Here is a 15,686-nt window from a genome sequence, read left to right on the forward strand (position 1 = left end):
TAGAAGGCTAAAATGAGATAGTTGGGAAAATCGGGGGAAATATAAGAGAGAGATGGAAGGACAGGATGAAAGGCAGAACCGGAAAGCGCTTATAACACAATGGGAGAACAAGGGATAGTGTTATAACTAGAGAAATGCTTAGAGCTGATAATGGAAAGGAAACCACTTAATTGCAAACCTGCCTCAAGAGAGAAGCCAGATTTTAAAGGTGTATGGGCACCTAACACCATCTGAATTCAAAAAAATTGGTGCTTTGCAGGATGAGACAGACTTCTAAAGCTGCTTGGGGTCTGAGTCAGAGGTGTAGACACCTTTACAAATCTGGTCTTCTAAGACCTCAAGCCTTCTGTGTTGAGGAAATCTGTGTTCCAGAACTGGGATGCAGCTGATATGACTGAATGTATCATGACAGAAAAATCCCGCGAGCCAAATCCCAAATGCCTTGCTAGAGCAAGGAGAAGGAAATTTGCACTTATAATGATAGGACAAAGACTGTGGAAAGGCCTCAAGGTGCTCCCTTGTGGATGCCAGTTTTGTAGAAGTAACTTTTAGAGACACGCCAAAGTGAGTATTGTAGTCTCTGCTTGCACTCTAAAATTGCTGCGTATCTGCTTTTAGATTATGACTATACCCTAGAACAACATCCTGTCTTCTGTTATATTGATACTGTAGCTTCTACTGTTTTTGATGTGACCCTTTGCTCGCTAAGAAAGCCAGGAAAGTGTGTTTATATCTACTAGCCTCTAAAGCCTTCAAGTTAGGAAGGACCTTGTGCTTGTCCTGACTGATATTTAAGAGTATTTCTGAAAAGTCAGTATGTATAAATCCTTTCTGTGGATGTGGAAAAAGCAAAGCAAGAAGATAAACATGTTAAGAAAAATCTTGATACTCAGAAGTATTTTAGACTTCTCTTGATACTAGAAGTATTTGTTTTACACTTGGAATTATTACACAAAGAAGAAGTGTCTGCTCTTTCTTTTACCACCTCCCCCTTCATGAAGGTGACTGGAAGTCTAAAAATCCTCTTAACTGGAATACGGTCACAGGGAATAACTTTTTTCTCCTTTTGCTATTCAAGAAATCACTGGGAAGTTTGATGGTTATGGTGCTTTAACAACAGAAGCAATAGGTTGCAAAGTGTAAGCTAATATCTATTGTAATTGGGTAACTGGGAACAAGAGTTGTATGTGGCCAGTTAAGAGAGTGAAACATAAGACAGGACAGCTGAGCATCAACAGGAGGAAACCTGTGAGGAAGAGGGAGGGCTGGTAGTAGATGCAATTTAGGGTATCCTAATATGATGCATCAGCTGTATTATCAGAGGGATAATAGAATACTGGTCCAGAAAAGGTCTTGAGAGGTCATCTTGCCTCTTCCATTCCCCAAGAGACTATCAAACAATACTCCTGTCCTTTCTGGAGGCTGTTTGTTTAACCTTTTGTTAGAGATCTCCAATACCAGTGATTCCAGCATCTCCAAAGGGAATGTGTACCAGCATTACCTACTTTTGCCTTTAGATATGTTTCCGGTAATGTTTAGTCTGATTCTTCCTCACTGCAATGTAAATCTAACCCTTCCTGTTCTCTTCCTCTGGATGAGAAAAACCAGTTATTTCCTTCCTCTTTTTATATGTCCAAAGACAATTAGTATGTCGCTCCTCAGTCCTCTTGCTGAAGTAACTCCAAGTCTTTAACTAACTCTTTCCTTGTAGATCAAGTGTTCTCCAAATTTCTGATTGCTCTTACTAGTGTGTGCTGCTTTCTCATCAGTTCAGCCACATGTTCCTTGAAGTGTGGTACTCAGAACTGGACATTGTTGTCCATCAGAGGCTTTGCCAGTGCTGAGTAGGGCAGAAGGATCATTTCTCATATCTTATTACTTCACTCCCATTTACGCATCTCGGCCTTTTTTGCAACAACCTAATGGTTTTGACTCTCATTCAGGTTTAATGAATGTTGCAGCCTCCTGTGTATCTTAGATATTGGCATTTCACTGTTCTTCATATCCCTTCCCTCTGATCATCACAGGAAATTCATCAATTTCCTGATTCATTTTGCCTCTCCCAAAGGTTTTTCCACCAAAGACAAGAGCTGACTACATCTCTCAATCTCACCGAGATAGCCATTGTCTCTAGTCTCCAGTTAGCTGACTTTGGGAAGAGGAAAAAGCTACTTCTACAAAATAATTCTAGTTTTCTGAAGTGTCTTCTCTGTTAAGCTGGAGAGATGGTCTTAAAAGTGGAAGAAATGTACTGCAGGATGGATCTATCCAGAAAATACAGGGCAAACTACACATCTTGGATAGATCAGCTAACCTTAAGCCTCTCAATGTGGCTTCAAGCTCTGCTCTTCTCTTTTCTTACCTAGCTGGTTCCTAAGTTTTATAGCCACTGGCTATTCCCACTTGCAGAATGAGCCCTTGCTCTTGCAGGAAAGTTGATTATGGCTTGTACAAAGATGAACCTGCATGCTACGTTGCCATTCACTTCAAGTACTTTCCCAGGGCAGCCTGTGTTGAGCAGCTGCTCCCTTCTTGTTCAGCTGCCCGTGATCTTCTTATCTTCAGACACTTTTCCTTGCCAGCTTGGGAAGAGGAATTTGAAGTGCATGGAATTTGCAATAAAGTCATCGATTGCCTTTACAAATCACTGTCCAGGACTTGATTCTTCCATGTCTTTGTAGGACTCTTTGTAGGAAAGAGAGAGGGCGTATCACACAAGGCTATGTGGGGACGTGGATTTTCCAAGTTAAATGTAGTAGAAATGTGGCATCACCAATAGCAATTAAGTGCCTTGTTCTCCTTTGTAGCTTTGCAAGTCTTCTCCCAAATCAGTAATAGTATCTGATAATGGCAGAACATCATCACCTCTTGTGGGGATTTGAAGTGTAAGATTTGACTCCCAGGCATTGGATTCCTGGCTACCTGTAATTTAATGCATTGGAAGAAGGAAGTTTTGGGTGTCGTATGTTCTTGATACAATGATTGGTCCTGAGTCTCTGTAAGCAGGAAGCACTGTCACAAAAAGTGTTATTTATTGGTCTTCTATTGATACTGTACTGTGCATTTTTATGTAATCCTATAGGGTAGGTCAATCCATCAAATACATTTCTGCAATAACTTTTTGCAGAAAAAGGGTCTGATTTAGAAACGCTCGTGCACATAAGCAACTTTATTACCAAGTACTACCAAATCGATTCACGTGCATAAAGCTTTTCATGAGTGGAAGTGTTTGCGAAACACTCTTGGCCCTTATTCATCCAATGTCATACAGAAACCAACAAAACTTTTGGCGACAGAGAGGTTACATTTATATTTTGCTGCAGAACACACACCTTTTCTCCAGGACTGCAGAGTATTTTTGTATGTAAAAGTCCCCATCCAGGCTCTGAACACAATCTCCACTGTGAGGAGAAAGGAGGGGTACAGTTTCTTCTGGGTGACTTTTGAAGTTCCACAACTTCTAAGAGCAAGGATAATCTTTCCAGGGGTTAATGAAACATGTGTTTAATCACATGATATGTCACACTTCATGTGACATGACTTTTTTTTCTGTTAGCACCGACCACAAATTTCTGTGCTTTAAGCAGATCCCTCTGCAACACTACCAGCCATTCTGCTTGGTCTCCCATTCTCTGCATTTTCCAGCTAAACTGCAAGTGTCACTTATGCAGAAGAATAGATGGAAGGGAAGATCACTGAGCTCTGGTGTCCCTGCAGCAAGCAGGATGACTTTTGCCATTATAATCTCCAAGTAAATTGCATAAAGCTGTTAACATTTTTATAGGTGACTGCATAATGTTATTGCTTAAATGTATTTGACAGATTAATGTATTTTACACAACTTGCCTAGAAAACAATATAAGCAGTATCAACAAATGAAATGTACTTCATTATGTTTTATAATTTATAATTTATATTTCTATTAAAATCTGTGACCCATCATAGCATTGTAGATGTATAAATCCATTTTTGAATGGCGGGCAGGTCGAAACAAATTTCTAAACTTTTCCTGTTGGCATCTCACTCATGTGGGAAGGACATACAATAAGCCTCACTCCTTGCAGGTAATGTCATAAAACTGTACACTTCATGAACCTGTACACTTCTTTGCAAGAAGTTAGGCTAACAGTAATTGCTATTTTTATTCTGATGAACAAGTGACTATTTTATAATGCTGAAAAAAAGCCTCTTTGCTCTACCAATGAAATGTGCATTGAAACAAATCAACCAGCATAATGCCAATGAATTAACAACTAATATATAAAGAAATCATACTTGACTAGTTTAGTCAGTTTTAGTTGATGGCCTGATTCTGAACTCACAGAAGTTTTGCATTGATATAACCAGAGGTTACAAAGGTAACAATCCCAATTTACAAAATCCTTCAGGCTTCCCTTTTGCAAAAGTTAGTTCAATTGTTTCATTAGGCTGTTTAGAGCCACTTTAAATTTCTGAATAACTGCTTAGAAGCCTAGCCTACTCATGCACTTTACTTCACAACTCAGGTCTTATCAGGAATTTACTTACCTTGCAAAGCCCTACTTCTGTTTGGTCTAGCACTACAAAATACCTTGTACAGAATGCACCAGAAGTTGCACTGATTCTACATTGAAACATTTTCATATTCATTAGTGTCTGTAGCATTGACCTATTTGCCTTTACAGACGCGAGTAGAGCTTAGGTTTGAACACACACCCCCACCACGCTGCACAGCTAAGCCATTTTATTGATCGAGAATTGAACACCCCCTCTGATATTTTCAATGCAGACAGCAAGTACCCTATGGAAAACAGTCTGACATAGACACAATCATGAGAAAAAGAGTGAAAGTAGCTTCTTGATTTTACCTGTTCAATCCATGTGCAGACACTAAACAAATGCTGTAAACATAGTCTGGTACCACAACAAATGTTGCTAACTTGAATAAGGCTCTTTAATTATTATTTCTTTAATTGTAAGGTTAATAGAAAGTTTCAACATAGTCTTTATGCCTAATTTTGGCAGGTTGAGAACACTTCACTATGAGTCTTCATATGATTTTAATGTAAGAAATCATGTTATGTTTGGACAGAAAACATTTGAGAAGTTTAATGAAAACTGGATACACGGTTTCGGACTCCCAGCATCTTATATCTCAAACCAGTTTTAATTATGGTATAGTTGATGTAAGCTGGTTTTGGTGTATATTGGTGTCTTTAATTAGTTTTGAGATTAATTTAATTAGTCATTAAAATTGGCATCCAAGCACATCTGGAGCACAGTGATGTTTTAAATATCGACTAATAATTTAGGGTGTGATTCAACTTAATGTTTTAGTGCAGTTGGAATAAAGTATCAGCGTTCAGTCATTGCAGGAACGGGAGTATGTAAGCATCAAGGTTCTTGTCCCTAGCACTCCATCAGCTAACTGCTTGTTAAAACGTGCCCTAAATTTTGACTGTCATCAGTAGAATTATTCTGAATATTATTTTTGTCTTCCAACCCCACTCCAGCCATTCATCAAGATGACAGTAGATCTCCTATTACTGCATTGAAAATACTGCAGCTACATGGCAAAACATTGACTTCATATAAATTTGTGTTTCTGGTTTAAATGTATTTTAAAAAATTGACAGCAGGCTTGATGCTGGATCAGGTAGTGTCTGTCCGTAGGACCTGAAGCCAGGTCACATGTTTGTGGAACAAAAGTGATGTAAACATAAAGGTGAGGTGTTTCTGTTCACACCTGCTCTAGGACATCTGTGGCGCAGGGTGACCTGGTGGCACATATCTATTACTGAGAGCCAAAAAACTGTGGCTTGACTTGGTTGGAGTACCCGCTTAAGCCAACCCTTCTGTGCCGGTTTAAAGTCTTGCTGCTGTCATTTAGTAACTAAAGTGAGGCCATGGTTCATTGTTGCCAACCCTTGGCAGCAAGTTTGTTTGAGCGGGTCGTGTGACCGAGCATCTCACGCTTCCCATCCTACTCCCCTTTAGCTGCTGCAACTCGCTGTTTGGGTGCTTGTGCTGTCAGTTAGTTGCAGACCTGAAAACAGCTCACCCGCCAGAAAACTTTCTCTCCCCTAAAAATACTTTGCTTTTTTAAGGTGGCTCAGGTGGCTCGCACAACCCAGGGGTACAGTAGCTTCTTCTGGCGAGGAGCAGGCAACAACTTAAGCTCGACGCGCTCGCCAAGGGGAGAGCACCAGTCCGCGAGGCCAGGCTGCCTGAAGCCGTGCGCTGGAGTGGGTGAAACCCCACTCGGTCTCGAAGCCAGCACCTGCTGTGGGTGCCGGTTATTGTACGCACAGCCCGAGCTCCCCTGGGCTGCCGGGGGAAGGTTTTGGGGGACTGGGGTCCTCTCGGCGGGACAGCGCGGCGCAGCAGCCCAGGGGGCGGGCAGGGCTCCCTCACAGCGGGAGGCGCCACCGGCCTGCGGTGGGACGGGGTGAGGAACGGCTTCCCCGGCTGCCGGCTAATCCCATGCCGGAAGGAGCCGGGGAAGGGCAGAAGGGACCCAGCAACAGGAGAAGGGGAGTAGGACGGGGCAGAAGCAGAGTGCGCGGAGAAGATGGCGGGGGGGAAGGGGGGTAGGACTGGAAGAAACTTCGCCTTCCTCAGCCGCTGGGACCGGTCGCTGGCCAAGCTGTACGGGGCGGAGGGGTGCCCTTCCCCCGCCCCAGGGCAGCCCCTAGCGGACACTCGCGGGGCGGGAAGGAAAGGGCGCGCTGCCCCGCCACCGAGACACCCTGCCCCGCCGGCGACGCCAGCCCTGAGGGGATGGGAGGGAGGACGCTCCACCCGCCCCGCGCCTCCGCCCTCGCTCCGCCCCTCTCCCCGCGGGCCCTCGCGCCGGGGAGCGCGCGCTCGCGCGCGCGCGCGCCCACCGGCACTTTGTTGTTCTCTCGCCTTACCGCGGCGGCGGCGACGGGGGGAAGGCGCATGCGCGGGCCGCAAGCCTTCACTCCCCCCGCTCCTCCCCTCCCTTCCCTTCCCTCCCCCCCGCCCCCCCCCCCCCGCTCCATCCGGGCACCGCCGAATTAGCATTGACAGCCGAGGCACAACTTTTTCCCCAGGCAAAGTGAAATCAAGGCGCGCACTCCGAGGAAATATAGTCCCTCCCGTTTTCAGCCTTTGCCGTCCCCATTGGTGGGGGTGGCGGGGCGGCGGGAGGCGGTGGAACGGCTGCGGGGCGGAGCGGGGGCGGTGGGGGGGGGGGGGCGGGGGGCGCGCGGGCGGGGGCGCGGGGGGAGGGGCCCCCCTACTTTGGCGGAAAGTGAGTGATGAGTCTGTGTCCCCAGCAAAGAGGCAAAGAACTTGCTTTGCAGACTGAGTAGTTGTTTCTTTCGATTGTTGTTGTCGCTTTTTTTTTAATATTACTATTATTGTTACTGCCGGTTTTCCTTTTTTTTTGAATTATTTTTTTCCTAGCTTTTCTTTCTTCCCTTTTTTTTTGATTACTTTTTTTTTTTTTTTCCGTGGAGGGAGGGGTGGCTGCCTGGCTGGCTGGCGGGTCGGTTGCAAAAAGCGAGAGAGAGAAAAAACAAAAAAAAAACGCAAAAAAAAAAAAAAAAAAGAAAAAGAAAAGAAAGGGAGAAAAAAAAAAAAAAAAAAAAAAAAAGGCAAGCCAAACAAAACCAAACCAAAAACCAAACCAAACAAACAAACAAAAAAAACTTCATTCGGATCTGAAAGTGGCAGGAAAGTGCCTGGCAAGTTGCAGGGATGGAGCTACACAGCTTACAAGAGGCGTTAAAAGTGGAAATCCAGTGTCATCAGGTAAAAAAAAAAAATAAAATAATAAGCAAATAAAAAATGCTCGTCTATCCCCGGTGCCTTTCAGAGGGAGAGGAGGATCGGAAGGGAGCCAGTGTTGCATGCTTATCAAGTAGCCTTTGCTTCTTGTCGCAGGGTCTATCGATCAGGGAGGGGGGGAGCGGGGCCGGGGCCGGGGCCGGGGCGGCGGGGGGGGCCGGGGCCGCGGCGGGGGAGCCCCTCCCGGGCCCCCCCGGCCCCCCGCGGCAATGGCGAGCACTTCGCCAAAGTAGTTTTGCGGCTTGTTTGGCTGAGTTTTTGTGTGTGTGTGTGTGGTGTGTGGTGTGGAGACGCGGAGTTAACGTTGCGGTCGGTGCTTGTGCGAGTGTGAGTGTGTGCGTGTGCGTGAGTGTGAGCGAGTGTGTGCGAGTGTGTGTGTGTGTGTGTGTGTTGGAGAGATTAGGACGAGACTTGAATATTTATGAGCTTTGCTTGAAACTGACTCGCAGTGTTTACTTGCCTCTTTGTTCCTTACCCCCCTCCCTCCCCCGTCCACACACATACATACATTTAAAAAAATCCATTAAACTTGAAACAGTTTCTAATTCCTCCTTTTTTGGGGGTGATTTTTTTTTTTTTTTATAGAAACTAGTTGCACAGATGAAGCAAGATCCACAGGTAAATGCAGATCCTTTTTTTTCTCTTCTTCAGTATTTTATCCCTGCTGTAATAAGCGCAGTTGTGCTGGGACAGCAGGATGAGAAACTTTATCAGTAAGAGATCTCATTTTGTAGTCTGCACTGAGCTTTCTTTCTAAGGAGGGTGTTTTGTGTGTGCATGCTTTCGTACGGCTTTGGTGGAACGGTTTTGCCTTTGAACAATTTCTAGATCGCAAGTTTGTTCATTACAGGGGTTAGTTTACACTTTGTCTTTAATATGCGTCTTATTGCCGTTTTTGCAGAACGGGGATCTTAAGAAACAAATCCATGAAAGGCAATCAAGAATAGCAGCTCTTAATGAGAAACAAGTAAGGAACGGATCGATTCAGTTGTGTTTGGTTTTTCTTCTTGTTTTTACAATGCACTATCTAAACATCCGAAAAGTGTCTGCGTTAGCTGAAAAATACCGACAGCAGAGAATATAACATCCATTTTCCTAAGCGTAAAGTAAGAAAATGCATGTTTTCAAAATGAGGTCGGATTCTCGGATGTCTTGCTGGGGGAAAGAATGATTTTAGTACTAGTAGTAAAAAGATAAGCAGTAGTTAAAACGTAAAAAAAAAAAAAAATGAGGCGTCCATTTTGAGTTGGTCGACATGTTTTAGGAATATGGAAAATTCTCCTGTCTTGGGCTACTTTGTGCACTTCCGTGTAATGTGCAGAGCAAGAGTTGGGAGGGAGGAGGCTGGAGCCCAGTTCGGAGCCATTTCTGGGTTTGATTACAAAACTGATTTTTATTGATCACTTTATTTCTTTTCTTCTTCTTTTTTTTTCTCCCCCCCCCCCCCCCCCCCCCCCCCCTCCCCACTTGCCTTTCTCTTCCCTTGGTCTGATCTGACGTGTTGGCTTTTGATTCGAGTTCACTTAGGCACTTTCACTTTTTTCCCCCTTCCAAAAATACGAATAAAAACAGATTAACCTGTTTCAGCTGCCGGGGAAAGGGGGGGGGGGGGGGGGGGGGTGGGGGGGGGCAGCAAACCCAAAAAGACCGGAGGAGGGGAACAAAACAAACCAGAAACATTCCTTCCTTCCTCCCTCCCCCTCCCCCCCTCCTCCCCCCCTCCTCCCCCCATGCCCTCCCCAAACCTTTCTCATCTCTCTTTTTGTACCGGGTGACCCCCGGCCCGCCGCTCCGCCCGTGACCCGCTCCCCGCCCCCCGGGAGGAAAGTTGCCGGGCGCGGCGGGGGGCGGCGGTGTTTCAGCACCGCGGACAGCGGCCGCCGCCGGGCGCCGCACTCCCGCCCGCACACTCGCACTCGCCCTCACCCAACTCTCCGCAACACATCCCCCCCCCCGCCCCCCCCCCCCCCCCCCCCCGGGCTCCCTGTCCCCAACTTTCAAGACTTCCAGTGCAGGAAGGGCAGTTGACAAAGCCAGCAGGAAATCTGCTGGCTTGAGCACCCCCCAGGGGGAACTTTCCCTCTCCACCCCCTGGCCCTCATGCCCACCCCATCCCCCTCCCCTTCACGTCCCCCCGGTGCAGGGCGGGGGGGGGTGGTGGGGGGGTGGGAGCGGCGCGGCCGTGTTGAGCTCTCCTCGCCGTCCCCTCGGCTCCCGGCCCCGCCGGCGGCGGGAGAGGACGCGGTTCCTCCGGAATGCAGCAGCCGTGTCAGCACCGGGGGCCGGGGACAGCGCCCGCGGGGCGCCGGGCTGCCAGCCCCACGGCCGCCGCCCCCTCCCTCCCTCCCTCCCTCCCGGCGGGGGACCTCCGGGGCTGAGAGGAGAGGGAAAGGGGGCACGTGTGCGATTCCACCCCCCCTTTTTCCCCCCTTCTTGTGGTGGTTTTTTTTTTGTTTTGTTGTTGTTGTTTTGTTTTTGGTTTGGTTTGGTTTTGTTTTGCTGGAGTTGTGGTTAAAGTTGAAAAGTGATCCGTGCATGTATAATCTGTGCCCATAGGTGATGGTGATTATATGCCACCCTTTTCCTCCCAGTTTATTGTAATCAGAATTTGTCAGCACTCTCAATTTGGTAGTGGAAGCTTCCATTTTGTGAGGAAGGGGTGTTGGTTTCTTCTAACATGGAGAAAAGTCTGCAGAGTTTGAAGGTGGGGGATGGGGCCCCATTCATGCTGAACATTACCATTTTGATTGCTTTGATGCCATTTTTGGAGGGGGGAGGGGATAGAATACCCTACTCAGCAGAGCACAAAGATGTTTAATCACTGTATAGAATCAAATCAGATACTTTCTTTTTTAAAGCAAATCTGACACTACATGATAGCTAAGGGCTGTTAGTCCTTTTTTGCAGTGTAAAACAGCAAGTTGTTGACTCTAATACTACTATACTGAGTAGAAGATTTTTTTTTTTAAACAAGGTAACAGCCTTTACTGCAACAATGCATCTTTATGTGTTCTTTCTTCAATATGGAAATAGTTTTACTGTTCTAAGTGGGTATTTAGAACATACATTTGATCATTTTCCCCTGTATTGTAGCAACTATTTCAAGGCTGTTTAAATTTTTATGATGATAGTAAATGAGAAGCTATTTATTATGTGTCATGTTGGAATTTAGATAAGGCAGAGAGACACATTTGAAAATACAGTTTGAATGTTCTGATTCAGCTTGGTGAAAAAGATTTTCTCTAAGCTTGTGCAACATATTTATGTATAATCCAAACGAACTAATAAACAGTCATGGCATATTTTATGGCTTGCCTTTCTCCTAATCTTATAAATAAATCTATAAACTAGGAAGCAATTAAACATAAAATACTAAAATTCTGTAAACAGCAAATTTGGCCTAGCAGGAAACCTAGTATTTTTAGGCAAACCACTAGATTTCTTTTACTAATTTAAACATCCTGTGCAACAAGAGCTTATAAATAAGAGACCAGCTGGTGATGTGGTGTCGTCTTGCTCCAGACTGCCGCCTCTGGAGGTCTAAACTGAAATCTTTTTTGAGTCACAAGTGAAATGAGTTTGGAGGTCTTAGCCTTTATGCAAGTTACAAAACCGTTGTGTAACTTTGCAGACTTGCTATGATTAGTAGTGGCTCCTTAGGTAATGGGTTATAAATGAACTATCGGTCCTTGAGGGCATGAAGAAGGTGCCTACTAAGACAATAGAAAGGCTAACGTTGTAGCTCTTTAGTGGTTTCAAGCTCTCACTTTTGTGGCTATAACAAAACACTGATATGAACTTCAGCAGGCAGTGTAAGTAGGGAGGTTATTTTTACGTATGTATTTACATTCCTTCCCTCTTTGCCCCCCCTAAGATTTGTTTAGGCACAACTAATTCATAATTCAATAATGTATACCTTTGATTGTGCATGCACTGAATACAAAAGATGCTAAAATTGCATTTCAATTAAACTGCACATGTGGGTGATGAAACAGATAGTAAAATGAATGGATGATCACATCGTCCACATCTGTTAGAAATATAGCAGGAGTGAGTGTTATCTTTCAGTAGGCCTATTCATCAGCTTTCTATTGTAGCCATTGGCATTTGTGGCAGTACTTCTTTTTTTTTTTTTTTTTTTAAGTTACAAATAAAGACAGAAAGAATTGAATGACAAAATCAATTGGCATTTGTGGCAATATTTCTTTTTTTTTTTTCTGAAAGTTATGAATAAAGAGAGAAAGAATTGAATGACAAAATCAACTTTTCTGCGTGATGTAATTGTATAAAGTAGACTTTTATGCACGGTTGGATTTTAAGTTGCATCCTAATTAGGGATCCCTGACTGGTCGTTGATGTTTCTTTTATGTTGGTTGTTTAGAGAAATATGGAACTAAATGTAGTTTTAATATTTTCTCAGTGTTTTCAAATGAGTACCGTAGAGCCATCATCTTCATTATTGAAATGGTGCAGCTTCCATCAATACTTAATTTGGCATCTAACTCAGAAAGACAAAAGTTAGACTTTTGTTAGAAGTGTACCTTCTGTATACTATAGTTTTGATAAATTGTAATAGCATTTGAGAGTGGGTTACCTCTTCTTTAACAAGATATGATGTGTGAAGACTCCATTAGTTGGTCCAGTGGTTTTACACCTTCAATCTACAGCACATGCAGAGCAGCGGTAACATTTTTATCTAAATTGTCAAGCAACAAGCATTTATATGTAAATAAAAGAGCTATCATAAGAGCCAGCATTGGCCTTAAAAGCACACCAGAGGTGCTCTGCTGCAGGTGTTTCTTGTGTTCTTTATGTCCTTAAAGAGTCATTAAGGGTCTTTTAATTTTAGAAAGTTGTCACTTATTAATGAATAGATCAAGATAAAGAAAGAAACAAACCTTTAACCTCCAGTTGGAAGTTACTTGTAAATGACGTAAGTATTAGAGGGTAACACAGGTCTTAAAAATTAACAATGAGCATGTGTGGGCTACTGTATTTTCAACTGCAATGGACTCTGAATTCAGACAGCCTGTCCTGGAGCACAGTAATAAAAATACGTCTTCCTGAAAGACATTATGTATATGCCATTCACTTGTGCACTGCCTCATTTCTTTACCGTAATTTACTATCTATGCAGAAAATCAACATTAGTTTCAGGCAGACTCTTCCAGCCTGTGTTATTGCTGGTTTGTATTTTTGGGTAGTATATCTGAAATTAAATCGCTGACTGTATTTTGCCTGTGGTGATCACCGACAAAGCCTGTTTGTGGAAAGTGTTAGACTTCTTAAAATTTAAGTACAGTTCTTATGCAAGTTGTTGGAAGTGATTTAGCTCAAGATGTCTGGTTTTACTGATGCCGTATCTTTGTTTTGGGGAAAAGGAGGAAGGGGTTTTTTGGTTTGTTGGAATTCGTGCTGTGCTGTGCCTGGGAATAGCATCATTGCTTACACATGTTGAAGGGGAAATTATTGACATTTGCCAAAGCTCAGTATTTCATATGGCTTTCAAAATTGTTCAAGTAAAATAAAGGTTATAAGCTACAGTGAAAAGTGAGGTAAAACCTGATAGATGTTTCCAAATCAAGCTGACCCTAATACCGAACTCTGTCCCAAGGTGCCCACAGCAGTCCAGTTTGAGGCAAGAGTTGCCTCTCTCTGTGACTTGCAGAAGTTGAGGGAGGCAGGATTGATGAGGTCCCAGTCAAAATATTAAACTTTTCAATCACTGCGTTGAGTCCTTAAACACAAAGACAACAGGTATTAAATACGGGCTTGACTTTGCAGTTCTTCCGCACATTGAGGTCCCGCTGACTTTGCTGGGAAACTGCAGAGTCAAATGAACTTACTAGATCAAAGTAAAGATTAGTTCTGGATTGTAACTCAGAAAGCTTCTGTTCTATTTTTATTATTTTATTATTATTATTATTATTTTATTGCTGGAGTCAGCTAGTAATCTACTGGTTGCTTTGCCGTCTGTAGAAAAAGTGACAAAAGTGAGGAAGAATTTGTCTGCAGCCCCTTGGAGGAGAAACTTGGAAATGTAGTTTGCATAATGGCAATCCTAGAATTCTGTTTGTGCTTTCAGTAATACCATATTGAGATTCCCTTTTCATATTGGGGAAAAAGGGTAATAAAAGACATTTTCACAGAGGTGAAACACAATGGGAATATGTATATTTGTGGCTTTCTGCCTTCCGTTAGGTTGCCCTTATAAGATTCATGGAAATTGCACATCTGTAATGAAAATGTATACTGGAGGGGGTTAGAGCCACCTTTTGTTTGGTAGCTGCTTGACTGGCATGTGAAATCCTGTTTCATTCCAGCATTTTTCTTTGACTGCACACTTTTCTGTACTTGTACAGTGTATCACTTGGCAGGGCTAAGAGTTGAAAAGTGAACGTTACATTCATTCTAACCATTTTAAAGAGTTCACTTTGATATCGTAGCCACTTAAAACACCTGCTGTCAGAACAGTACAATTGATTTCAATTAACTTTGAATTTCTTCAATAAGATGACTCTTATAATAACTCCAGTAATCCCATGATGCCTCATTAGAAGAGCTGGCTATGATGATTATCCCTGTGATTTAGCAATTTTTTTCCTTACAATGCCTTTGTCTATTCAGAAAAAGGAATTATGCCAGCAATACCTTTTTATTTCACTTCTGGTTTTACACTAATGGTACTTGCTACCTGTTACACATTGTAAAATATCTAATTAATACTTGCAGCAAACAAGTATCTGTTCAGGTCTACATGTTACTTTGGTAGGGAGACCCTTTCAAAGAAACTTTAGTTCTACATAGGAACTCTACATCTTGGTGTTAGAATTTGTTTTAATTTTTTAGTAGATGCTTGGACAGTTAAAAGCGATGCTTCTGCAGAAGTACCTTTGTCTAGACTGCTGGTTTAATGGAACAAATTCTCCACTGGTTCATGCCATGTGTACGGCTCATCCAGAACAGTGTATCAAGTCAGATGTTTATATCAGTTTGCCTTGTTTCAGGATCTGTTCCGCAGGCTCATTCTTGTGGAGGGAAAAGGGAATCTCTCTAAATGTCTCCTTTCCATAGCATGATGCTAGAGGAGGGGTTTTGAATGGTGATTTGAAATCACATTTTCAATGGGATACTGCATCACTCTAAACACTTCTGGTATGTTCAAGTAAAGAAAATCCCTTTTCATCTCATTCCAGATTTGATTTTCAAGTTGAAAGCATGAAGGCGTATAAAGGCACGTTAATACAGAGTTACTTTTAACTTTTCCCTCTATGCCTTTCTCTCTGTGATCAAAGATAAAATATGCAGTATTTTTGTACTCAATTATAAAATGCTACCTCCCTCTCCCTGCCGCCCCCCAAAACAAAATCTGAAGCATCAACACAATTTCTAATCAATAGAGTTAAAGGGTAGAAGTTTGGAAATCAATAAGACAAGGCCGTGGTAAATGGTGTATTTGTGGCCACGATGTCAAAGAGGGCAATTTGTACACGCAGAGTAGTTGGAGGTAAGGGAAGTATGAAAATGGGCTGCAAGTTTAAGATAAGAACAAAGAAGAACAAAAAAAGAATTGGACTAATTGAAATGCAAATTTCTCTTTCTGCCATTAAAGTAGACAGTTATTTCAACCTAACAGACTCATATTTGGTCTGTCCAATCCTTGTTTTTGAATCACCTTAAACACACTTCCCTTATATGCATATATATAGATGTATGTAGATTTTTTTTTTTTTAACTTAAGGTGGTACTACTTTTTTACTTGGAAATGTTCTTCTTGAGCCAAAATATACTTCCTTAAACATGCTTTCTACCACTCCCCCCCTCCCCTCCCCATTTTGAATCAGCTACTTATTGTTATGTAGTAGCAATTTCCAGAGTGTCATATGAAATTG

The 15,686-nt window shown here is 43.1% G+C and overlaps 1 protein-coding gene across 2 annotated transcripts in view; it reads left to right on the forward strand.

Moving 5' to 3' along the window:
- Window positions 1-7,704: 7,704 nt before the first annotated feature.
- The window catches only part of PHF21B (PHD finger protein 21B), a 169,550-nt gene continuing 161,568 nt past the window's right edge, over window positions 7,705-15,686 (forward strand). For both annotated transcript variants that reach the window (XM_086466169.1, XM_086466178.1), the window contains exons 1-3: window positions 7,705-7,758; window positions 8,380-8,412; window positions 8,696-8,761. In XM_086466169.1, the coding sequence (XP_086322295.1) occupies window positions 7,705-7,758; window positions 8,380-8,412; window positions 8,696-8,761 (153 nt within the window). The remainder of the gene's footprint in view (window positions 7,759-8,379; window positions 8,413-8,695; window positions 8,762-15,686) is intronic.

This window comes from Leptosomus discolor, chromosome 1, assembly GCF_034619465.1.
Source record: "Leptosomus discolor isolate bLepDis1 chromosome 1, bLepDis1.hap2, whole genome shotgun sequence".
NCBI lineage: Eukaryota > Metazoa > Chordata > Aves > Leptosomiformes > Leptosomidae > Leptosomus > Leptosomus discolor.